The following is a 25,658-nucleotide window of genomic DNA, read 5'->3' on the forward strand; positions in this document are numbered from 1 at the left end:
TATTTTTAAGACACTCTCATTATAAATCTCATGATGCAGTGTTCTGAAACTCACTAAGTAGCCCATGCTGGCTTTTAACTCAAGGTAATCCTTCTGCCTTAGTCCTAAGATCGACGTGTGCCACCATACCCACCTGAAATTCTCCTCCACACACACTCTCTGCTGAGAACTGAGCCCAGAACTTCCCAGGCTTATGCTCCAGCCTGACTTTACAACTCTTCCAGGATTGTCTAAGTGAGTGGAAAATCATATTTATTAAAGTTCCAACATTCAGGGACAAATCTGAGGTTGGGCCATGGGTGCCACCTCCTACCTCTGCTGTCACCATAGACAGTGTCCTTTCCTAAGTCATAAGCTAAAACAAACCCTTCTCACATTAGGTTGCTTTCATGAAGTATGTATCATAGCAATGAGGAAAGTAACTTCAAAAAACAAAACAACAACAAAAAAAAAAACCAAACCAAGTCCAGCTACGGTATTATGAACTTTGAGCTGGACGTGGTGGCACACGCCTTTAAGCCCAGCACTTAGCAGGCAGAGGCAGGCAGACCTCTGTGGGTTTGAGGCCAGCCAGAGCTACAAAGTGAGACCCTGTCTCAAAACAAACAAAAACCCCAAAACAAACAACAACAAAAGAGACGGTCCTTGTAAGTACTTCACTAGGTGGTAAAACTATAAAGAAAAGCCTGCATGTGTGCCTAGCACAGAAATGGGGAGCGTGACTGTGGGGGCAATGGCCTCCTGAGCAGGTCAGCTAGGGACAGCCGGTGTCATGGCACACATCTAGTTCTGGCCTAAGTGTCGTATTCTGGGTACTTTCTATGTGTGCACTATGCTTTGTCTATATATCCAGTTACCCAGCTATGGATCACAGAGACCTGGCTGAGGCCACACAGAAGCAAAGGCAGTGTGTACCCACCAGGGCCTGTCTGGGCTTCCTTGGGGTACGATAGCTCTCTTCTTGGAGGCTTTAGCCCTGAACAGGGTCAAACACTGGATGGAAAAGATGGCAAAGCCTGGTGACAAACGCTACCTTTTCTAACAGGATTTGCCTTGAGGGGCTCAGGCCTCTCTTCCTGTAAGAGGCTCAACCCCTCGCTGGTCACACCATGGCAAAGCAGGGAGAGGAGGGGCAGGGATGGCTAAGAGTGCTTGTTCGCAGGATAGTTACTGGGTCTCACTGTCAGAAACCACCTGCCTTCCCATACGGCTTTCATAAGAAGACACGAAAACCCTCTCCAACGCTCCCACCCCAGCCCCCAACTTCAATGAAAAGGTCAAGGGAATTTTCCTTCCCTTTAAATGGAACGACTCTTTCTTGGGCCCAGAAAGAATTATTTATCAGGGGCTCACCGTACTCTGTGTGCCTTTACAGGGCCCGGCTGGTTGCTCTGAGCCACAACAGACAACTTTCTTCCTGAAAGCTCAATTTATAGGCCAACTTCAAAGCCTGGGTCCTCAGAGCAGGGTGCCAGGCTCCAGTTTGGGGACTGACATCAAAGGGACTACACAGGTTGATGTGATGTCAGGTGGACAGCCGCAGGGCTGCAGGAGCAGGCCTCCAAGGACCTGTCTGTCCTCAGCACCTGAATGGAGGGCTCAGGGAGGCAGCTCCATTGCGGCCAGGTTCCTTGAATCCTAGCTTCAAAAGCCTAGGGCTGCTGCAGGTGACTGCCTGAGATGGCAGAGGGTGAGAGCAGAAGACCAGGACAGAGGGTTAATGGAGGATCCCAAACCTATTATGCTCCTTGGCCAGCTCTTAAAAGGGGCAGGGTTTAAACATGGGTGAACCATCTCAAGCTCCGCTGCTCACAGGAAGGATCAGGCACAAGGACAAAAGAGCTGGTGATATACCAAAAGCTTTCCAGCCAGGGCCTGTGAGTAACGGTGGCTCATGTGGGCTTCTTGATGAACCAGGTGTAGCAGACATGGCTAGCTCCATTTTTTCAAATAGGAACTGAGCTTAGGGAGTGAGGGCTGACGTGCTGGGTTCCATACTTGCCGCTTTTACCACTGCTCAGGGAACTAGAGATGGTTCTGGGAGCTAAGACACACAACTGAGATGGGTAAACGCTTCCAAAGCATTGCAAGTGTCCCTGGCAGTGACATTTATTCATAGAACTACGACTTTTAGCAATTCTTGTGGCTACTGTAGGAAATAAGTCAGCATCCCTACTCTCATACAACTTATATGTTTTTGTAAAATTTACTATTCTTTGTGTGTGTACGTACATGCAAGGTGCCTGTGCACCAGCGTGCAGATGTGGAGGGCAGAGAACATCTTTGTGGATGTGTGTATCTTTGTGACGTTGGTTCTCTCCTTCCACCTCTATCCATCTCAGGGACTGAACTCACACCTCCAGGCTTGTGTGGCCAAGCGCCTTTAACCTGCTGAGCCATCTCACTGGCTTATCTTCTCACAAACGAAAAGGCTAGATGTATGAAACATGGTAAATTACTATAACTTACGTGTAGCTAGACAATTGTAAATATGTATATACACATAGATTTGTTAAGTTTTTTAGATTCTATTTACTTTTATTTATGTGTAAGGATGGTTTTTGCCTCATGTATATGTATGAGATTCAATATGCATATGTATGAGATGGCCATAAGATGACACCAGATCCTCTGGACCGTGAGTAATAGACAGTTAGCCACCATGTGGGTGCCAGAAACTGAACTCTGGTCCTCTGCAAGAGCAGCCAGTGATCTGAACCACTGAATATTTATTTCTTCTTAATGTTTCCTATAGCATCAAGAACCATTTTCTTCTAAGTGAGTGTAGGGTGAAATATACTTTTAATTCCAGATCTTTGGAGGCAGAGGCTAGCCTGGTCTATATAACAAGCTCCAGGCTAGCTAAGGCTACACATTTCAAAGACCATCTCAAACCAACCAAGAACTATTTCAGCCAGGCAGTGGTGACACACGCCTTCAATCCCAGCACTCAGGAGGCAGAGGCAAGGCAAATCTCTGAGTTTGAGGCCAGCTAGGTCTACAGAGTGAGTTCCAGGACAGCCAGGGTTTGCTTGAAAAACAAAAAACAAAACTAACAAAAAAAGAAGCATTTCCAATGCACTCTAATTTAATCCTTATAGTAACTTGACCGTGGGCAAACCTTACTTTATACGCAGATGAGAATAAATAGTAACAGGTAGAGCCAAGGACACGGCTCAGCAGGTAAAGTCGCTTCCCACCAAGCACAACCACCTGAGTTTGATCCCTGGGACCCACAGAATGGAAGGAGAGAATAATGCCTGAAAGGTGTCCTCTGGCATCTACACACAAGCCATGAGTGTCTCCCTCACACCCAAAATAAATAAATGAATATAATTTTTAAAAAACGGTAGAAAGTGTCCTACATAATGAAGATGAGGCCAATGTATCCAATCGGATGCTAGTGGGATAATGTGTGCAGAAGCGTCAGCGGCAGGGGAGAGGGGGAGTTTCTGGGAGGGGGAGAGGTGGAGGGTAACCATGACAGGCCATCCTCAGTGCCCTCAGCTCCCCCCACCCCCATGACACTTCCAAAGCCCTCGTCCAAAGTGAAAGTCCTTTATACCCCTGGGTCTCTCTCACCCCAGCTCTCCAGGGGCTCGTCTTGATCCTTCTCAGTCTCTAAAAGGTGTCCCAGGACAAACCCTCCTGAACAGTGAGAAGTGGGGAAGCAGGAGACGGAGAAGCTGGATACCAAGCAAAGAACAGTGTTCCAGACCCCCATGGACTGGCCATCGAGACAGCTGGGTGGGAGGAGATGGAAGCAGACACAGCCCACTTTCTCTGGTTGGCAGGTGTGTTCCTGAGTGTCGTTTGTGACACTGGGACCAAATACCTGAGAGAGACAACTTAAGAGAGGAAGGATTTCTCCTGACTCACGGTTTCAAAGGTTTTAGTCCTATAGCTTTGGGCGCCACAGATTCTTAGACTGTGGACACTGAAGCAGAATATTTGGTTGTGAAAGCCTGTGGCAGAGGCTACTCAGCTCCAGGCAGACAGGAAGCAGAGAGAGGAAGAGACTGGGAACCGGTTCTGATCTAAAGGCACACATACCACCAGTGGCCAACTTCTAGCTCCAGAGAGCACCACCTGTTATAAACAGGCACTCGACACAAGAGCCTGCAGGAGACACTTCCTGTCCAAATCATAAGAGCAGGGCTCATGGAAACAGACCACTTCCAGACCACCTCCTATACGGGTTGAGGCAGTTTCACTAAAGAGCCAGTTTAGTCTCAAACTCACAATCCTCCTGCCTCTGCCTCTCTACTGCTGGGATTTCAGGTACATGCTACCATGCCTGGCTCAGGCCTCATTTGAAAAGGTTTGGCAAACTTGGTTGCCTAGGGCAGCAGCTCCGATGGAGTCTATCCTGAGACTTCCATGTTGTAAGAGAATCTAAGCATCACATGAGGAGGCTTGGGTTAGATATGAGGATACTCAGCCATCCCAGCTTAGTGTCCACATCCTATCCTGGCAGCCCCATTGCAGTACCACCAAGGGGAAGAGGCCGCCCCAGTCCACTCCCTGCCTCTACTGTAAGAGCTGAAGATCTGCCCAGCGGATGAGCCTGGATAATTGCATGATCGTGACAGATCATTAATTACAGTGTTAAGCTGCTAAATTTAAGATATTTGACCCCACCGTAGTTACTTGAAATGGGATGCAATCCCCAAACAGGGAGAGATACAGAGGCAGTTGCTTAAAGACAGAGGACCTGGGCAGGTGCTGAGTGCCACTCCCAGCCTTGCTTTGTGGACAAGAGATAGAAACCAGAGCGCCAAAACTCCTCCCATAAGCATGGATGGGGGGAGGGGTGGGTGGAGCTTGGCTGGGATGGGGAGAACGGATTTATGAAGAGAATCTTCTGGACACTCCTGGAGAGGTGTTGTAGTTAGAAGAGATGACAAGAAGCCAGGCAGGGACAGCTGTCCTGGAGGGCACGGGTGAGAGGCCAGCTTGGAGCAGTTTCCCAGCCAGCAGACATCTAGAAGTTGCCAGTTGGGGGACTCAAACTAGAGAGGACAGAAATGAAGCCAGTGAGGGGGATGCTCGAAAGCCCCTCCCCTCAATGGGTGAGGGGGGGAGACCAGTGGCGACATAGTGGTTGGTGACTGTTTCTTGTGCTCACTGGCTATTGTGGCCCTAGACACACTGACCACAGCAGGAGGCCTGAAAGTGAAAGCCAAGAAAACAAGCATGGGGGGGGGCATGAATTTCAATCTAATAGGATAGCATTTGGGGGAGGGAACAGGGAGAGGGGGGACTCAATGGGTATGGCTCCTGCCTTTGTGGGCAGAGACAAGTGCAAAGAACTGATTTTTGCAGCAATTCTGACCTTCCAGGAACTCCCCAGCAATTGTTGTTTGCTGGAAGGACTTTGCAGAGATGTCCATACCACAGATTCTTTGGGTGCAAGGCAGGGATGGGTGGGTGGCTTTATCAGCTCCTCTGGGACAATTCTGCCTCTGAGCCTAAACCCTGGGTTTAGGAAAAAAAAATGTTTTTGAGAGTCAAAAGCCTGCAGACAAACAGAACTTAGACCAACAAGGAACAGAGAACTTGACAAAAAGAAGCCCTGAAGGGGCTGGAGAGATGGTGCAAATCACTAAGAGCTCTGGCTGCCCTGCCAGAGGACCTGCATTTGATTCCGAGCAGCCACAGGGCAATCATAGCTGATTGTAACTCTGTTCCATGGGATCTGGTGCCCTCTTCTGGCCTCTTCCAGCACTGCACACAGGTGGTGCACACATACAGGGTGGTGCAAAACAACACCACACATAAAACAACAACAAACATTTTCATTTAAAAAAGGAAGCATGAGTCTTGAGTGGGTCAAGGCTCTTAACCATGTTTGGGGGTAGACTGAGAGCTCTAGATGCTTCCAGGGACCAGAACTGGGATGGTACAGGGGACTCACACAAATAGCAAAATGCTTGACACCCTGATCCATGAAGGATTAAGATGCAACTCCAAGTACAGAGGCAGAGCTCCTGTCACAGACACAAGAAGCCTCCCTACCACTGTGGGATATCCACAAGGTGTGCTGACTCTAACTGGGACCCCAGCTAAGGGACTTTGCCTGCCTAGTTCTTTCTCAGCTCCATACAAATGTACACAGTGGGCAGCTTGGTGGCACATTTCCTCCTCCATGGAAGAGCTTCAAGACTGCTCTCATGTATTTAGAAAGTCCCGTTTAGTGTCTGCCCTGTTCCCCAACCTGGAGTTTACTGCAGCACCTGGCTCTCCCACAAGGCGGGGTGGTTCTTACTCTGCAGCCTCTGGCTCTACCCACCCTCCCAGCCTACTCTAGCCTCATCTGCATTTAACATGCCTTGTTGGGCTGTGGCAAAGAATACTCAACAGATTCATATTAAAAATGCCCTTTAAAATTCAAAAGCTTTGAACTAAAGAAATACCTTGAGAAGTTCTCGTGGAAAGTTCAGTCCCGTTGATTCAATTCACTACACTTAGATGCACCTTTTCAAATAATAGGGAAAAAAATGTAACAGGGTCAGGCCCAATCAATATGCTTGTTCAAACAGAATTGCGGGGACTCTGATGTGCGTACGTTTTGTGCTCTACCTTTGTACCTCGCCACTCGCTCTGAAGAAAGGTTTCTTTTGCTGGGGGAGCAATGAAAGTGGTCGCCTTTTGAGTGCAGGCTGCAAAGCGATGGCATGTTTACCATGCTGGGAGGGGCTGCCATTTTTTTCATGTCTCCCCCAGCCTAGTCCCTTTGTTCTTTTCAGAACAACCCAGAGAAGTCCTTTACAAAGCCCCCGTGTGATGCCGGATCCTGAAGCAGAGGGCTCCCAGCACTGGCCCACTAGGTCTCAGAAATGTGATTTTGTGGATTAGACAAATAATTTGCTGCTTCATTCCCACCCTTGGCGAGAACACAAAAGGACTTAGGGCTCTGTGTGCTGCTCCTGGGGGGAGCCTCCAGAGGCCATAAGAGACTCCTGGCTGGCAGGGCCAGAGTCTCTGTGTGTCACTATCATCCGCCTTCACACTGCTGGGAACCTGAAGGCCCCCGGCAAACAGGTGAAAGGTACCGCCGAAAGTAGCCAGGAGAACTCTGCAAGAACCCTTCCATGTGGAGGAAACCGAGGCCTTTGAGGGAGGAGAAGGGACCCATTGCAGGCTTATGGGCCCAGAGCTGGGCCCAAGGCAGGCTGAAGAGATGAACAGGATGCTTGCTTTTAGCATCCCCCCTGTATGCAAACTGTTTTCATTTAGCTAGAATCATGGATGTGGTCAAAATGCAGGCAGTTCCGGAAGTTGTTCAAGTGGGAACGAGCAGATTTCATTCCTAATTCCTGTTTGACAGCCGATCTTAAAATTTCCTTGCTTGTTCTGGCCAAGATTTCAAAGGGACAGCCTGGGCCTCACCTGGGGCCTCGGTTGCAGTCAGAATTAAGAGGTAAACCAGGCTTCATGGGTAAGGGTGTTTGCTGTTAAACCAGATTCCCTGAATTTGATTCCCCAGAATCCACATAGTAGGAGGGACAAGTCTCATAAACTGTCCTCTGACCGCCACATTTGAGTCACAGGACATGTGCACTTACATCCACACACATAGAATAAATGAATGCAAAAAGAGATCAGAGACTAGACAGGAACACACCCACACCGCACACTCTCTGCTCAGACCCTGGGCTCTGTAAGGATACACAGCTGAAAATACTGGACCAGAGTCCGTAATCCCAGACTGCGCACACCTAGTCAGCCAGTCTGCAAAGGGCCTCCTCTTGGCTTTTGTTTTTTAACGTTGTGCAAGCAGTGTTTGCATGGACACGTGTGCACATGCACACACACACACACACACGTGGAAGTGTTGGCGTAAACATGTGTCTAGGCACACACACGTGTGGAAGGGAGAGGCCCATGTCAGTTTCTCCCTCAATTGTTCTTCCATCTCCTTTTTGTTAGATTTACTTATGCATCTGAGTATCTTGCCTACATGTGCATGTGTGTACTGCTTCTGTGTAGGGCCCATGGTGCTGAGAAGAGGGACCCAGACACCCTGAAATTGGGGTTATAGATGTCTGTGAGCCACATGCAGGTTCCGTTCCGGGAAGCAAACTGGGGTCCTCCTCAAAGGCAAGTGTCCTTGACCTCTAAGCCACCTCTCAGGCCCCACACCTTACTGTTTGACATAGGGTCCCTCATTGAATCTGGAGCCAGGCTGGCTGCTCAGTGAGCTCCAGGACTCCTCTTGTCTCAGCCCCCCAAGAACTGGGAGTACAGGTTCACACAGCCCAGCCTGTGATATTGAACTCAGGCACTCTCCGGACCCAGCCATCTCCCCAGCCCTGAGATGACCTCATCTTACTTCAGGCAGCCAAGTCCTCTCTAGGGGATGAGAAGCAGCCGGTCATATCGCCTCCTACACAGACACAGCCATCCTATGACTCTTTCTTCTTTCTTTGAGTGCTTTGCACTGAGTTTGGTTAAAGCCCTTTTACATTCTCTGCAGACTGAAATTGAAGCCACCGTTCTCCCAGAACCCTGATGGAGAACCCTGGGGACAGCAGCCAGACAGTTGCCAGGCTCCCTCACACAAAGGGTTATAGTTGTGAAACACAAACCAACACCGACAGTTCGAAACCACCAATGTAGTTCGGTTGAGAAACCACCTAGAAACGGCCTACAGATGGCTGTCTCCCTGTGGGGTGGGCATTGGCTGGCCGTGGGGTTTTGTTGATTTTTCAGACGACTGCACTCAGTTGCAGATCTGTTGCATGACATTCCAGCTAATGTTTAAAACAAGATGAGTATTTCTTAAATTCCAAACAAACAGTGGCCACAACGGCAGCTCTCCCTTCTACCCATCCAGAATGCCTGGGAATCCACTCTTCCCAGTTTAAACACTTGGAAGGCTTCTCCAAACCTCCAACACACTCCTTGGCCGTGCAGGAACTTGGAAACGCACACATCTCTAAACCAAACTGGCCCCTGGTCTCCTGCTTTGAGCATGCATCCCAAGTCAAGATGAATTAAATGCAAATCCAGTTTGCAACGGTCCATCACTAACAGGCCTCATTTTAATGGGCACAGTGTGTGGGTTGGATGGGGGTCCGTTGTACCACTTCTGCTGTCTTGGATGAGATTGGGCCCGGCCAGCCCAAACTGGCCCCAAATAGGGATCCTTGCCTGGGCGGGTGGGAAAGGGAACCTCACCCCTCAGGCCTCCAAACTCACTCAAATGTCAAGGAGCTGTCAGTGAGGAGGCTCTTTCATTCGTGAACACAGAAAGGGGGAGGCAGAGAGTTGACACAGGGTAAGGGCACACAGTCCATGGTGAATGAATACAGCCAGCAAGAGCCAGGACACGGATGAGGTTAATATTTTAATCTATACATCACTTTTTTTTTTGCAAACCATTACACTTTTATTTAAATTAACTTTTTCTTGCAAAATATTCATTTCATTTTTCCAACAAAATCTTATAAAGGCAAAAAATAAAATCTTATTTTGGCAAATGTCATGAAGTTGATACTGGCAGCATATGGAGTTAGTTAAAAATAGACAGTAACTTCTAAATATATTCAAGGATTCGTTTTCTTCTTTTAAGCATAGTCAAAGACAAATTTTCGTTTAAAATGCGGCTCCACCCAGTGAAGGTGTTTATGGTTTTCACTGCTTCCTGCATGTAGAATATCTTGAGACAAGTTAAATAAAGGGACAAAACACTGAGTCTGGCACGGCCACCTCCTCCTCAGCTGGGCTGGAGTCAAGTCACAATCCTGTGTCCTGGCCCTGCCTGTCCACCTCACCAGACCTAGTCAGAGGAAACTGTCCTGGGTTCCCCCACAGCAGGCAGCAGAGGTCCTTTAGAACAGCCTGGCTGGAGGGATGGCTCAAGGCTAGGCATTTGTAAGCAGATGCCACCTAATGCCCAGTTATTGCTTTAACACATCTCGCTTTCCACTTCACAGTGGCTTTTTTCTTTCTTCTGAGAATTGTCTGCTGAGAGAACTTCACCAACAGCTGAAGAAGTCAAGGCTTTCGAGCACATGGCTGCTCCTCAGTCAGAACCAAGGGCCAAGGCACAGACAGGCTCCGTGGGGCCATCCAGGTGGAGTTTCCAGGGTTGGGCATCGGTTCAGGGATGTGGACCTCTGCAGTTAACTGACTCTCATTTCCTGGACAGCGTGATGAGCTCCATACTGGAATCCACAGGAAGTACAGCCTGGAACCCTGCACTGCCTGGGCTCATGAGGGGTGGAAATGGCCCTGCTTGCCTTGCTCCTCTCCCCACCCACTCTGCCACCCCACCCCCATAGTACCTGAATCCCTATGTGTGACTACAAAACCCTGCAGGCTCACCTTACCAGCCATTCAGTCCTCCAGGTGAGCATTATAAAATATATTCTGATTCTAAAATACAGTATATTTCACATCATGTATCAAAAGTGCTTCTGTCATCTGTCAAAAGGTATCTGGACTGAAAAGAATAGGCGTGTGTTAGGATGGAGCCCTGGTTCCAGGCTGCACCCACCATGGTGGGTGGGTTGCTCTGTCCTCCAGCCAGAGCCCCTGCTCAGCTGGAAGGGTTTCCACTGGGGCAGAGAGAACCATACTCCAAGAAGACGCTGGTTTCGCTGGGTCCCCGGCTCCAGGCTTCTCCTCTGCACAGTGGATCATGGGTCTGTTACTGCCTGGGCTGGCAAAAAGTACAGGAGACAATGAGAGGCTGGCGGACCTTTGTTCTTGTCCTAAGAGTGGGCATGTTTGTGCACACGCATGAAAGGGGCTGGCAGATGGAGCAAGAGAGCAGGGTGTGTGGGCAAGGCGGCCGCTGTCAAGGGAACTTTTCTTCTATGACCCAAAGCATTGGGCTTCATTTTCCTTCCATTTCTAGGAAACATACTGCACCCACACTAGTTCATAAACTTACCCCTGCAGTAAGCAGAGACCTGGGCAAGCCTTGTGGGGTACATAGCTCTGCCCTGTATTCTCTGGAGGACCAGATAGCCTGCCTCTCTGACCTTGCTTTCTAATCTAAGAACAGAGTGGTTCTAGCCTGCCTGTGGTGCCATGACAGGAAGAAGCATGGCTGAGCTCTGGAGAGAGCATCTAAGGCCTAGCACAAGACAGAGTGTGGGGCTTAAAAAGCTAGAGCAAACAGAGCCTCTCACTGGCACCTCTGCCTGCTCAGATTTCTATTATCTATCTGTCTGTCTGTCTGTCTGTCTATCTATGGTCCTGGTAAGTCCCAGAGGCCTTTACAAAGGCCATGGCTGCAGCTTTCCATGGAGGTCTACTCTACCCCTCCTGATGGTCAGACTAGGCCCAAGCTAGCTTACCTCCTCCTGCTCTCAGGCTGGCTAGAGTGTGCCGGCTCTGAAGCAGGGGCAGTCCTAAGTTGGAGGGCCCCCGTGTAAAACGAGACCCCCATCAGCCTGTTCTGCAGACCCTTGGAGCTTCTGGGGGTGGCCCAGATGAGCCTACAAGCCAGCAAAAAAGTTCATACCAAAGGGCTTAGCACCCTGACACAAGCTTCATCTCCTTGGGCAGGTCCCTCAGGTGTCTGAGCTGCATCTCCTTGGATACAAAATGGAGTGAACAGCTTTATAGGGTGGTTGTGAGGATCAGGAAACACTCAGCACAATGCCTAACACACAGCAGTCCCTCAGCACAGTTAACCATAATCCAGGAAAGGAAGGAGAAGGGAACTGTGCAAACTGACAGCAAGGCAGACTGTTAGGGAGAGACTGGCTGCAGGGAGCTCTGGCGTGATGGCTGTGGTCCAGGTGAGGATACAGACGGGGCAGCGGATGGAAGCTATGAATTCACTCACAACTGGTCAGGAGCTGGGCCTGCTGGCTCCTAGAGGGGGTTGGGATGGGGGTGGGGGTTTGGGTAGTGAGGGTGGAGCATCTTCCTATACCTACTGCCTGTCCTTTTTTGTTTGTTTATTTTTTGTTTGGTTTGGTTTGGTTTTTTTGTTTTTGTTTTTGTTTTTCAAGACAGGGTTTCACTGTATAGCCCTGGCTATCCTGGAACTCACTCTGTAGACCAGGCTGGCCTCGAACTCAGAAATCTGCCATACTTGCCTGTCCTTGTCAGCCATTCACTTCATGGGGACTTACCAAGCATCCTGATGGGTTGTGCTCCTGGACCTGCCTCTGTCTCTTCCCTAAGGCAGCCTTGCTGTGTGGAGGGCTGAGCCCAGTCCCTCAGGGTCTGCCTGTCTCTGTAACTCTGGGCTGTAACCCGGTCTCTACGTGGCCTGTGCTGTTTGGGGGGGCATCAAGCTGCCTTCGGTAAGTACAGCTAGTACCCTAGAAGATATGTCCAACCCATGGCCCAGGGCAGCTAGCTGTGAGGGCAGCCCAGCACAAAATCCTAAATGGACTTAAAATGTGAGAAGCTGTGTTTTTTTTTTTTTCAGTTCTTTTCTTGTACCTCAACTATACAGTTTTGCAGCATGACTCCTCCAAAAGGCGACATCATCTAATAGAGATAAAGGGCTGGAAACTCCCCCAAGGTATTTCAGCACAGTAGCACCTTTGATGCCGACCTCTTTTGAGCTCTGAGACCTGAGTTCCTTAAAGGTGAACTTCTGTCTACCATCTCTGGCAGGTTCTCCATCCCACCCTTCAGCGGCCGCAGTGCCAATGGAAGGAAGCAACAGCAGGTGGCATTGCAGTCAACTCAGTGGCAGTGGGAAGGCAGGAGGGGCATGCTGAGACTACAGGGTGCACAGCAGCAGGCCAGCTAGGCAGAGACTCTTACTTGGAAGGTGTTAGACAAAGGTGTAGTGCAGTCCGTTGCTTAAGGGGGGGTAAGGTGGCACCGTCCTGGAGGACAGGGGGGCTTTAGGCGGGAGGAGGGCCAGCTGCTGCACTAGACAGAGCACACAGGAATCAAGCAGTGTGTTAGAGTGATCTGCCCACCCACACCACCTTATGCCCTGCCTGGCAAGACTGTGTGGCCTGGTCCGACTGCCCCACAACTAATGGCCTGGTCCTGGGGGCAGATCCATGAGGCCTAGCTTGCCTGTAGTTTCTGATTCAGGGAAGAGAGCAAGAGCAAAGAAAGGTACAGAACAAGAGGTCAGGGCTGGGGTCATCAGCTGTGAGGGAGGAAGCAGAAGGGATTGGTCAGAGTGAGAGCAAGCTGGGAGGGTAGCTCAGTGACTGGTGGGTCAGCCCAGCATACCAGAGGCCCTGGGTACCACCTAAGATGTGGAGGCAGAGTGGGCGCAAGCACAGCACGAGGAGGTGCTTGGAGGGCAGGGGCAGCCTCTCAGGGAGGGGCTCAAGGGCTGCTGAGATAGGATTGCCTAAGTCCCAGCCACAGAGCAACACAAGCCTGCTTTCAGGCCCTCTACATGCCTTGGACAGAACGGGGCCAGCAGAGACGTCAGAGACTCTGCTTTAGTCTGGTTTGGTTTTGAGACAGGGCCATGGTGTGGTCTATGCTGGGCCTACACTTGCTATAGAATCAAGAATGACTTTGAAATCCCAATCACCCAGTCTACACCTCCCTAGGTGGGAATCAGGCACCACACAAGGCTGTATTTCTAGCAGCTGCACTGCATCAGGACATGGGACAGGGAACAGGCTGCTCCTGAGAGTCTGGCATCTGTGTCATCATTTGTCACTCACAGGCCTCCAAAAGCGATGCCCAGGCTGCTCCCCACTCCAGACTCCCCAGGGTTGGCAGCCACAGGGCCCGCTGGCCTCACACTCGGCCAGGTGTGTTAGAGGACCAGGAGATAGAATGGTACCACTCTGAGTCCTCTGGCTGTCCGTCTCAGAAGTATAGCTGGCCAGGGACACCACATAAAGACACAATGGCCTCCATATAAGGGGCAAACTATACCAGGGAACTGTAAGGCTACCACAGAAAGGGAGATGTGAACAGAGGGAGGAGTCCACAGTCCCTTTTCTAACTGTTTTCTTTATGACAGGGTCTCACTCCATAGTCCAGGCTAACCTAGCATGCATGCAGCAATCCTCCTGCCTCAGCTTCCTGACCACTGGGTTTACAGACACATGTTTAGAGCATCCTTCATATATAACACAGCAGCCGTGTGCTGCTTCTGTGGTGACATTCTTTTGGCTAGGCTGGCAAAGCCTCAATTCTCATTCTACTTTCTGCCATAGGTCACTGACAAGGTTGAGTGAGTGGCTTTGGCTTGGGGACCAAGGAAGGGTTTCTAGGCAAAGGTCAGAGGAGCTCTTTGCTTTGCCCCACCATGAAAGCCCTGCTCCAGTGTCATGTCTGCCCCTTCTTCCTAAGGAAAGAAATGTCCCTGTCACCTTGTCTCAGAGATGGCAGATATGGAGCTGTGTGGCAGCTCTTCTGTCACTTGGGTCAGGCAGGGCAGAGAATACACCCTTGCCTGCCAACCTCTGCTAACTTCCTGGCTCTAGGACATGTCACTGAGAGCAGCAGGCAGGGGACTGGGCCCTGGAGGGTGGCACCCACAGCCTTACCTGCTACCTGTTTGCTGCGCTTCGAGGCCTCGGAGGCCAGGGCATAGGAAATGTTGATTATCCGTTCCTGCTCCTGCAGCTGCGAGTCCAGGTCGGCCAGGCTGCTGCGGTCCTGGCCCGGTGGCTGCAGGTTGCACATGCTGTTGGGGATCAGAGAGAAGACTGTAAGTCTCGATACCCCAGCCATCAGCCCCACATGTATCTCCCTGGCTGCAGGGAGGTGAATCTTCAACACTTTGGGGGCAGTAGAACACAACTCAGTTCCTCCTTAGGCCTCAAGCTAAGGGTTCCGGCTGGGGGTTCCTGATAAATCCAGATATGAAATGGCTAGTGTAACTCTGAAAGGAGAGCTCAGAGGTCAGAAAAACCACTTCCTGTTGTCCAAGCTCAGGGTTCAGGAAATGGGTAAAGGCGGGGCCCATCTATGAATCCATAATGGAGTGTGGGCACAGGTGTTAAGAGGACCATCAGTGAAAGTGACCTCCATTAAGTCCACCTCACTAATGTCTAGCTAAGTGGCCCACACTTGCCAGTCACTGGGGACAGATCTGGGGACATGGACCTGGGACGGGAACCCTTCACAAGTTCTTCAGCACCTTTTTGGTAACTGAGGCAAGCTTTCCTGTTGGAGCACCTGCTGACCCCTTCAGAGGAATTCATTTGAAACAAAGCCTAGCAAAATATTGACCAGTCAGCCTGGCCTGGGTCTTCTCATGGCTGAGCTGTCACCTGAGATGGAGTCTGTGAGACTTCTAGATTTGAGCAAGTAGGGGCTGACCTTGACCGGGCAAGGATATTCCGTATCTTCTCCGCCTTTTGGTACCGTGCCTGCAGCTCCTCCAGGCTGGGTGGTTCCTCAGGGTCTAGTTCCACATATCGCTCGGGGATGGAGACCTTCTCTGGTTTAGACAGCTGGGGAGAGGATCAGGTGGCAGGAAGGAGGGTAGGCTCAGACGCTCTGGTCTGAGACATGTTTTCCCCACCCTTCCTACCCTGTGAGGAAGCATCAAAGTCTACAGACGTCATTACCACCCTGTTCCCCCTCCCTTAACAGCAGAGTTGCCCATCATCAGACTGGTGGCCTGAGAGCATGATGGTGATGGGGTGTTGGAGACCTCAGGGGAAGGGAGACAGGCTTCACTGACTGCTTGTTTAATTGGGGGGAAACAGAGGCTATTTAACCCTTTGGGGAGTGGGTAGAGGCTTTAGGGTGAGTGTGCATCACTGGCTGGGGCAAAGGTGCCAGGGATGCCTCATTTGCATAAGGAAGAATTCCAGGTGCTGCTGGCCAGGACCTTATGAAAGGAAAAGAGGTTTAACCTGGCTGCCTGGCTATGTGACTTCCTCTGGTGTGGCAAATGTCTACGTGCACTGGGATATGCAGGCCCAGGCAGGGTACGTGTGTGTGTGTGTCTTGGGGGGTGTGGAGGGAGCATGATCCTGCTCCTGCCAATATCAGGACAAGATTTCTAGGGATTGGACATGCCTCAACCCCACTCTTGCTCCAGGCCTGTTCCCCACAGTTCACCCAGCACTCCCCCCCCCCCACCACACACACACACATATTGGTGAAGAAACTTGCTAAGATCATCAAATTAATCAGTTGTGGAACTAAGGACCTGAGTCTCATATCGAAGCACATGCTCTTCCTGCTACACTAGACAGCTTTCTAGAGGCCAAGGGAAAGGGAAACAGAAGGCAGGCAACGCGCTGAGACTCTCACAGGAAGCACTTGATTCAGCCACACGGGCTCAGTGGGAGCTCTAGTGTCCTTCCCACCTAGGGAGCTTTCTTCTGCTCTGTCTAATTTAGGGACCTGGCACTTAGTAGTCCTTCAGTAAGTGAAGCCCTATTTCAGGGCTGTGAGATAGTATGTGTATTTAATCCCAGCACTGGAGAGGCAGAGACAAGTGGATCTCTAGTCTACACAGTGAGTTCTAGGCCAGCCAGGGCTACCTAGAAAGGTCCTGTCTCAAAACAGAAAATAACAAAGTCCAACCAACCAAATAAACAAACAAAAAAGGTTGAACCAGAGCCAGGCAGCTTAGAGACCACCCAAAACTGATGGGTGAGCTGACAGAACCGTAGTAAAACCTTTCCCATCTCAAACAGACTTCTGAGTTTGGGGGGCAAACAGGTCAGACCTGACTGACTGAAAAGCTTAAACCAGCAGTAACAGCATGCAACTGGTTAATAACCAAGGTGCTTTTCATACTTCTGGGCAGAGCATAGATTTTTACCTTCACCTAAGGATGAAGACTGATGGTCCTCTCTTCAGTTCTCCACCTGCCCCCCAGCCTGACTCTGCAGGTTTATCTAAGTTACCTTTCCTAAAAGCTCTCTCATTCTTTCCTCTGGGAAAGTGCTCTGGTGACAAGGCCCCTCCCCCCACGCTACATACAGATTCAGTCTTCATAGCACCCCATCCTGCAAGAATGTTTAATTTGTGCATTTGAGAGATGGCTCACTAGGTAAAGTGCTTGCTGCCAAGGCTAATGACTCGTTTGATGTTGGGGACCTACATGGTAGGAAAGAACCAACTCTATCGGTTGTCTCAGTACATTTTAAATTAAAAAAATAAATAAATAAAGTTAATTTTCCCCCCCAGCACCAGTGGGAATCCCTGCTTTTAACCCGCTATCTAAAGTTCTGAAAACCTCTGTCCACACTTTTAGGACTGTTTAAGCTTGTGATTTTCAAAATGTCATCTTAATTTGCCTCAACGTAGTTTTCTTCCACCCTGACTGGGTGGATTTTGGTCTCAGTAGCAGAACTGAACCCACGTGGCCCTTCAGTTTGTTGAAAGGTGGCAAGAAAAATCTGTCATCCGACCAGGACAGATCTAGAGTAGGAAGTAGACTGCATTGTAGCAGGAGGATTTAGGTTAGAGATAAGGAAGGACAGCAGAGGGCAGTCTCGCATTGCCAATAGCACATGGAGGCTCTTTGTGACTAAGAAAGACGCCAGACTGTTGGCAGCTACTGTTTAGGCTGTCAGAGAAAAAGACCTGGGGGCAGGAGGCTGAATTTACTGACTGCAAGAACCAAGAACCTAGAAACTCAAGTACTGAGTTACCTACAGTGTTCTCTTTGTTCTCAGAGCTCCTCTCCCCCATGAATCCCTAACCATTCAAAGGAAAAAAAAAACCCCAAAAAACCAAAAAACCTGTAAATGGATCTGCCCTGTCTCTTGAAATGGGAGGGCTAGGTATGTAGTTCTATGTACTTGGCATGTGTGAGACCCAGATTTTAACACACATACACCCGCCCCCTCCCCCAACAACAACAGTGGCAAAGTTCCCCCTCTGCCTAAGTGGGGCACCCGTGGAAGACTTGGAGTCTCACCCAAACTCAGCCTACACCTGGGGAAATGCAGCAGGCCAAGTTCCTATACAAATGCTTTGGGGCACTGAAAATTCATATAGCAATGTCTTCCACCAGCAGACATTTATAGCATGCCGACTGCGTGCCATCCTAGTGCTAGGGACACAAAGGACTGAAACCGCTGCAGACACTGCCCACAGACCACAGGTGACCAGGGATGTCTAGAAGCCTCTGACTGGCACTCCCTCCCTTCCTTTCTCCTGCCTTGTTTTCCTAGGCCTGACCTGTTATGAGGCAAGTGAGCCACTAGAGGGCAGCAGAAGAGTTCAGATCGAAATTGGCTCCAGTCCTGGCTGGAAATGTCTCCTGTGACTTTTCAGACCTGCCCTGTATTTTCCCACCACGTATGATAGTTACCGTCTGCCTAAGAGGTCATTTTCGAGGGCCACCACTAATGATCCAGGGAACATTTTCTAATCCTCTTGGGAACATGCTGAGTCACTTAATTCTCCCCACATCACCATTAAGGTACAGGGGCACAATTTGCTCCCAAGTCCAGAAATTGGCTTAAGTGTGATTTCGAACACAGACGCCTTTACGATCTCAAGCCTCCGGACCTTCTGGGCAACAGTGAAGCTGAACCCTGCCTGGTGACTTCTAGAAAGCATGAAGGAAGCCCCTATCCTCACCTTTCTGCTGATGTCCAAGTCATAGTCTTGTGGCTCCAGGTCCAACTCCATGACAGGTGTGGCTTGCACTTTCAGCCAGCCCTCCTCTTTGTCTTTTCTGTCCCCCTGCGCAGCCCGCTCCAGCAGCTGCAGGTCAAACTCTTGTTCTCGCTTCCACTGGCAACAGAGGAGAGGGTTAACCTCACTTTCCGACCCATTCAAGAGCCACACAGGGCCCTGAGGCCTGAGGTCCTGGGAAGACGGACTTTTGAGACATTAGGCAAGTGTCATAGCTGTGTGTGTGTGTGTGTGTGTGTGTAACTGAAAACTGGCCTCTGCCTTCGTCCCGTGGCCTCTTCCACACTGCTGGCTGTGCTCTGATCTAGGATCTCTGAGTATTCAAATGTGCATCTGTAGGGTCCTGGAGGAAGACCCATGACTTTAAGCCTACAGTGGTCCACAGGGACCCAGCAATTGGTAAGAGTTCCAATCAGTACCAAGGAGTTGGTTGACCACCAGTGTTGCAAAGGGCAGTGGAAAATGGTAACCATTTGAGAGAAGACAGTTTCCTTAAACTAGAAAACAAACTAAAAGTGAGATCAGACGGAATTGCTCCAAGGCTGTTTCACAGTGGCAACTTTGTATCAATATCTCTTCCCAGGAGGGAAAAATCTACCCAGGCATGTGTGGGCAGCTCCAAGATGGCTTCCTGTTCACTTCAGACCTCTGACCTTAAAAGAACAAAGGACTCTCTTGTGAGGATGAGACTATACTTAATGCCTCAGGTCACCTCCTCTCTCTCACTCCATTCATCTCACAATACCCCAGCAGCCAAAGATACCTCACAAGCACCTGGACCCGGATCCTGTCACCCTGTCAGCACGCTCCACACATTCATGCACAAGCTCCGGTCCTCCGTAGCAAACCAACAGAATTGTGTGTGGTGATGGTTTTCCAATTACAGTTTGGACGACTTAGGCAACTGAAGTCCAGGGATACATTTAATGGTTCACAAAGAAAACACACAATTCCTTACACGCTCACAAGTGCTCAAAAAGAGACAAGTCCTCATTTAAATCCAGCCTGATTGCTTCCACAAACAGCAAAAGTTCACCGCACTCTGCAAGCTACACTGCAGAAGAACCACGCCAATCCGTCATGGGAAGCAACATGTTTATTGGCGCTGAGGAGACTTACACAAGCCTTTTTTTCCCCCAAAGAAAAAGCACAAAGGATTGGAGTTGTGGATCTCAAATACTCTCTGTATCCCAGACAGCAGGTTGTAGAAAGTCAGGGTTCTGATGTTCACTTATAATACTTGAAAGTTAATGGGTTTATAGCTTTTAAAGTCACTATTCTAGTCATTTGGTGACTAACAGCTGCAGAGAGGCCCTCTGAATACAGTTTATTTTGCTATCTATTCAAGCTACTAAATCAGAATTACAAAAGCGATAAGGAATTGCATGATGGGATAGGAGGAATTACCAAATGGCCTCAGACTACGCACTCTCTAAAGCTGATGTTTACTGTCCAGGGTAAGGCATGGAATTGGTAAATCCCCAATGCCCAGACCACTGCTAATGACTGTGGTCCTCACAGAGCAGCTTTTTGGATGGGTGAATTACCAGTCAGTTGGCCTACACAAAGCAGGGCAGTGGGAAGGTAAGCAACACCTAGGGATGCCTGCTAGTCTAGGGAGCCAAGAACTGCTAGTACAAGCCTGGTCAGAGACAGCACTGGCTGGTTAGAGAGGGGCCAGTACCAATTCAGAGCGTCTGTAGAGACAATCAGGCAGGATTAGAGGCAATGAGCGGCGGACACTAGAAGCGTAGGAGCTTGTGCAATGAATTAGGGAGGGAGCAGTCAGGCTAGAGGGCTGGGGAACTGGGGGCTCCAAACCCCAAAGCCAAATGCAATGTCCCCACAATGGGCCTAAGGCAACCGTGGGCAGGTGCAGCGCCCGCCACCAGGAGCAGCACCAATTTCCCCAGCCCTCCTGAGTACCTGAGGCCCCAGCCCCGCGGGCTGTGGGAGACCACCAGCACCTTATTGAGTTGCCTCCCTTGGCTGCAGTATCTGCTTGGGAGGCTGTGTGGTTGAGATGCATATCATAACGTTCCTTCCCATCTTGCTCTACTGGAATCCTACATTCTCAAGTCCTTCGTTGAGCCCAGAGCCTCCTCCCATTCAGCGTGGAAAAAGGATGAGGCCTCTACTGCTAGACTCCCTACTGCTTTGTTTCCCGGTCATCCTCTGGCCAGCTCACACGTGCAGCTGGAGTTGTGGACAAGCAGCCCCTTGGGACGGTCTATCAACCAAGTAAGTCACCCTGGAAGGGGACTTGAGTCTGCTTGGGGGACTCGGGGAAGTTCTGGCCTCTGTCCCAGCCCCGCCTAACATACTGAGCCGAGATCTCCTGACAGTGGCTGGCTGAGGTATCGGGCTGAGAGCAGACCCGTCCTCTCTCCTTGGCTCAGGGTCCTCTTGCGCTCTCGGACCAGAGCCTTCTGGTGCCGTTTCATCCGCTCCAGCTGTTCCTCCGCACTCATCTTGCCCCGCTGGTGGTCCCCCGAGTACAGGCGCTCCAAGGCACTCTTGGGTCTCTGAGGAGGAAGCGAGACACAGAGGAGATGGGGCGAGGGGCACTGCTTCTTTCTGCTTGTCGTGCAGCGTCTCAGCCTAGGCTGGCCTTAAGTTCACTACTTAGCCAAGAATAACCTTAAACTCCTGGCCCTCCCAGCTATTCCTCCCAAATGCTGGGATTACAGGTGTTGACAATCAAGCCTGATTTATGCAGTGTTGGGGACTGATCAAACCCAGGGGCTTGTACATGATAGGCAAATACTCTACCAATTAAGTCACACACACCCCTGTCCTCTTCCTGCTTAGTCTCTTTCTCATACACTCTTTGGGCTCATCCTAGCCACAGAAAATCACTTCCTCTAATTATCCAATGCCCCTCGTCCTAATGAGGTTTCTGGGCAGAGGCTGACCCCGAGGCTGGGCTTACCCAGCTGAGCTGGCAATCCAGGGTGAACCTAGGGTACAGGTCTCCTGGGCTTCGCACCGCCCTGACAGGCTTGGCAGTTATCAGAAAACAGAGATGGCAGTGTAATGGCCTTTTTGATGAGTGGTGTGTGTGTGTGTATATGTTGAGAGAGGGAAGGGGGGAGGGAGAAGGAGAGGGAGAGAGGAGATCCTAAGTTCCCCATGACTCACTGGTCACTGCCATCCCAGGGCCCCTTCCTTCTATGGAGTGTGAGTCCCTCCACATCCCACAGCCACTTACAGAGAAGGTCGCACTGCTGTTTTCGGCATTCAGCCCCCTCCGGAGTGTGACATAGGGAGCAATGGTGGACGACTGCTGGAGCCTGGACGTGGAGCCTGAGAGCCCTAAGCAAGGAAGACTCAGGTGTATGTGTGCTGTGGTTGGACACACCCCAAGCCCTCCCTAATCACCCTCTCACACACATCCCTCTCCGGAGGGACCAAAGAGCCCTGCAAACAACACACTTGTCCTGGTCTTTTCTCCTTGGGCCTAGGTGAGGCAGGACACACAGAGAGAAGAGGGTTGGCCTGGGTGGCCTCTGTCCCTACAGAGCTGTACACAACCCTAACTATGCTTCCATACAAGAAGTGCTGGGCTACCGCAGGCGGAAAAGCGTGATACAAGAACCTTCACCCCTCTGCTTCATGGAGAATCCAGCTAGGGATAAACGGGGAGCCTAGAGAAGAGACCATAGGCTGAAGAAAGAAGTCCCTGAGTCGCAGGCTGACACAGGTCTGATGTGGCCTTAGTGCTGGCGGTTTCCAGCACCCCAACCTGCAGGCTGCCATGATCTGGAGCCAGAGCTGGTACCCACTGAGACATGATCTGGAGCTGAGACTGGTACCCACTCTGTTTCTTTTTCTTAATTTTATTTATGGATATTTATTATGGATATTGGGTGTGTGTGTGTGTGCGCACACGTGTGTGTATGTGTGTGTGTGTGTGTGCATGTGTGTGCATGTGTGTATCATGCAAGAGTTGGGTGGACAGTTGTGAACCATCATGTGGGTGCTGGCAATTGAACCTGGGTCCTGCTGGAGAGCCTCTTAACCACTAAGCAATCGTTCCAGTACCTGCCTCCGTTTCTTGATCTTTAAAATGGGAATCATAACAGCCCCATCTCCCAACACAGTTGCGTATGAGGCTCATACAGAACAGGTCAACAGTGTCAGACTTTAGGGCAATCACTGTTGCTGCTCTTGGAGGCAGAAAAGGGAGAAAAACCAAACGACTCCTGAAGTCAGACCTGTCCTCTCTCTTAGCAATCACAGTTAGACTCAAGCTGCAGGCCAGGATCTGAGGTCTGAGTGGAGGCTGCGAGTGCTAAGGAAGAGTGAGATGCCTGAAAGATTCACAGTCTTGCCTTACCTCTGCCTGGCAGCGTCTGGTACCTGCTCTCAGAGCCCACGAGGCTCAAGGAGGGCTGAGGCACATCCCCACTGAGGCTGGCCAGCTCTGGCTCGCTCACGTAAGACCGGAGCTCCACCTGTGGACAGAGTCTTAGACGGTCAGGTCACTAGCGTCACACTGCCCCTTCCACTCAGTAGACACGCCCGGTCTTCACAGCTCACCTTCAAGTCCCCATTCACACACTGGCCCTGCTCCCGGTCCCTCTTCCTCTCATCCGACTGTCGTTTCAGTCCGCGCACAGATGTGTGCCGAATGATGGTGGCTTCTCTCGGCAGTGGTGGCACAGCTGGGGGCTGGTCCTCTGGGCTGTAGAGTTCAGGAAGTGGTGGCCTGGGAGGTGCCTCGTCTTCCTGTGCAGAGAGATCCAGTGTCCAGAGGGATGGAATTGAAGGGGTGCTCTTACGAGGCACTGCCACAGGGTCAGCCACTTCAGATGCACATCACCCCCCACCCCAGGAAGCTTCGAGGAGCTACCTCCATTGCAACTCTTCTCTTTGATTGACATACTTTCTAGTTTCAAAGTGCTACCTATCGGTGACAGTGACCCAGCTCCAGCACTTGGTGTCCTGGATCTACATTCTTGGCAGTGTCAAATGACACCGGCCTCCTCAGCCCGTTTGTTAGGGGAGATGAGATGCTGACCACTACTTCTGAGATAGTGACAGCACACACCCCAGGGACAGACATCTACCAGCCCTGTAGTGTTCAGCCTGAGCAGACTCTAGGCAGCTCCACACATAGAGCTGAGTCCTTCTGTGTGGGGAGCTGCTCATCAGTTGGCATCCTGTTCTTTCTCTTGGAAATGAACCTTCTTACAAAGTCTCTCTAGTGGGCTGACAGGCAGGCAGGAGAGGCACTGGCTCACTTCCAGGGAGGAAGGGGACAAGGCCAGTCTCCTTGGTACTCAGTGTGCTTGCTGGCTTCTTGGGGGCTGTGGCTCTTCCATGCCAGGAGACCAAGCCTGAAAATTCACTCACTGATGACAGCTGTACCCTCATCATTAACTCTTCCCTCCTTCCCCTAGTCTCACCTTCTGTTTCAGGATTTCACAGAATTTAGGAAAGAGTCCAAGCTGGTTCTGCAAACAAACCCCAGCATTTTTTGGGGGGGGGTGGGGGGGAGAAGTTTCACATTTTAGTGTGTTTGCACGTGTATATCTGTGGCAAAAGGCATCTGCCTAAGACAGGCACAGGCTCCCTAGAATCAACAGTTTCCAGCCCTGACAAGCCATCAGAATCACCAGCGTCCAGAAAGCTCTCCACAAAGAGAAACCCAAAATACCCATTGCCTTTGACTGAAGAAAATGGCGAGATAGGGTGGCTGAGGGACATTTTCTTAGACACTTTCCCTGTGGCTCTTGTTCCTGTGGTCTTTGAAATTACCCATGACTGGTTTTTAGTTTTATTTATTTATTTAGGTTTTTTTTTTTAGACAGATTTTCTCTATTAAGTCCTGGCTAGCCTGGAACTCAAGAGATTTACCTGCCTCTGCCAGGATTAAAGGCGTGTACCACCACCACCCTGAGACTTTTTCCAGTTTTTAAAGTGGTAGTAAATTAAAGAAACAAGTCAAGCCACAGTGCGGGGTCCCTGCACTCAATGGGACTGGTGAAGTCACGGTGTAGAAGACAGATTAGCTGTGTTCTGTCCATGCATAATTCAAGTGCTTAGGGGTGCAAACATGGAGAGTCAAGGGAAGAAACGGGCAAGGGAACTTACAGATGCCAAGACCACTGGGAACAAGGGAGGAGATGTGGGGTTGGGGGGCCTTCTTGTGATGGCCATGCTCTGCTTTTCGGTCTGAAGGTTGGCCTATGAAGGATGGTGGCCTGATTGTGATTCACTGACACATTTAAATGTCATTTTTCAGAATAGATATTTTAATAAAACCCTTGCATTACATATAGGTGCATGTATCCGCACGTGGGTATGTGAATATGAGGACAAACATCCTGCAAGCCAGAGGCCTCGGATCTCCTGGAGCTGGAGTTATAGGTGATTGCAAGCCACCTGCTGTTGGTGCTGGGAACCAAACCTCCATCCTCTTAAAACGCAGCAAGGGTTCTACATCACTGAGCTATCTCTCAAGCCCCAGATATTTCATTTAAAAAATAAAAATAAAAATGAATGGGGCGGGCTGGTGAGATGGCTCAGTGGGTAGGAGCACCCGACTGCTCTTCCGAAGGTCCAGAGTTCAGGTCCCAGCAACCACGTGGTGGCTCACGGCCATCCGCAAGGAGATCTGGCGCCCTCTTCTGGAGTGTCTGGGGACAGCTACAGTGTACTTACATATAATGGATAGATAAATCTTAAAAAAAAAAGATTAAAAAAAAAATGAATGGGGCTAGAGAGATGGCTCAGCGGTTAAGAGCACTGACTACTCTTCTAGAGGTCATGAGTTCAATTCCCAGCAACCACATGGTAGCTCACAACCATTGGTAATGGGATCTGATGCCCTCTTCTGGTGCTTCTGAAGACAGCTACACTGTACTCATACAAATAAAATAAATACACAAAACAAAACAAAACAAAACAAAAAAATTGAAGGTAGGTGGTGGTAGTGGCACACACCTTTAATCCCAGCACTCAGAAGGCAGAGGCAGGCAAATCTCTGTAAGTTGAAGGCCAGCCTGGTCCACAAAATAAATACCAGTGTAGCCAAGGCTACACAGAGAAATCCTGTCTTGAAAAACAAAAACAAATTTGATATTTATTTTTATTTTGGGTATTTGGGTATTTTGCCTGCATGTATGTCT

The 25,658-nt window shown here is 50.1% G+C and overlaps 1 protein-coding gene across 4 annotated transcripts in view; it reads right to left on the reverse strand.

The window, feature by feature from the left end:
- Nucleotides 1–9,331: 9,331 nt before the first annotated feature.
- The window catches only part of Plekha7 (pleckstrin homology domain containing A7), a 187,839-nt gene continuing 171,512 nt past the window's right edge, over nucleotides 9,332–25,658 (reverse strand). For 2 of the 4 annotated variants that reach the window (XM_021166776.1, XM_029479071.1), the window contains 8 exons: nucleotides 23,065–23,253; nucleotides 22,862–22,979; nucleotides 21,734–21,837; nucleotides 20,847–21,047; nucleotides 18,466–18,621; nucleotides 15,232–15,365; nucleotides 14,454–14,593; nucleotides 9,332–10,669 (listed from right to left, as the gene is read on the reverse strand). In XM_021166776.1, the coding sequence (XP_021022435.1) occupies nucleotides 10,647–10,669; nucleotides 14,454–14,593; nucleotides 15,232–15,365; nucleotides 18,466–18,621; nucleotides 20,847–21,047; nucleotides 21,734–21,837; nucleotides 22,862–22,979; nucleotides 23,065–23,253 (1,065 nt within the window). In that variant the 3' untranslated portion in view covers nucleotides 9,332–10,646. Of the gene's footprint in view, nucleotides 10,670–12,744; nucleotides 12,856–14,453; nucleotides 14,594–15,231; nucleotides 15,366–18,465; nucleotides 18,622–19,602; nucleotides 21,048–21,733; nucleotides 21,838–22,861; nucleotides 22,980–23,064; nucleotides 23,254–25,658 lie in introns of those variants that run through there. The other 2 variants (XM_029479069.1, XM_029479072.1) reach the window with 2 other exon arrangements.

The sequence above is a fragment of the Mus caroli genome, chromosome 7 (assembly GCF_900094665.2).
Source record: "Mus caroli chromosome 7, CAROLI_EIJ_v1.1, whole genome shotgun sequence".
NCBI lineage: Eukaryota > Metazoa > Chordata > Mammalia > Rodentia > Muridae > Mus > Mus caroli.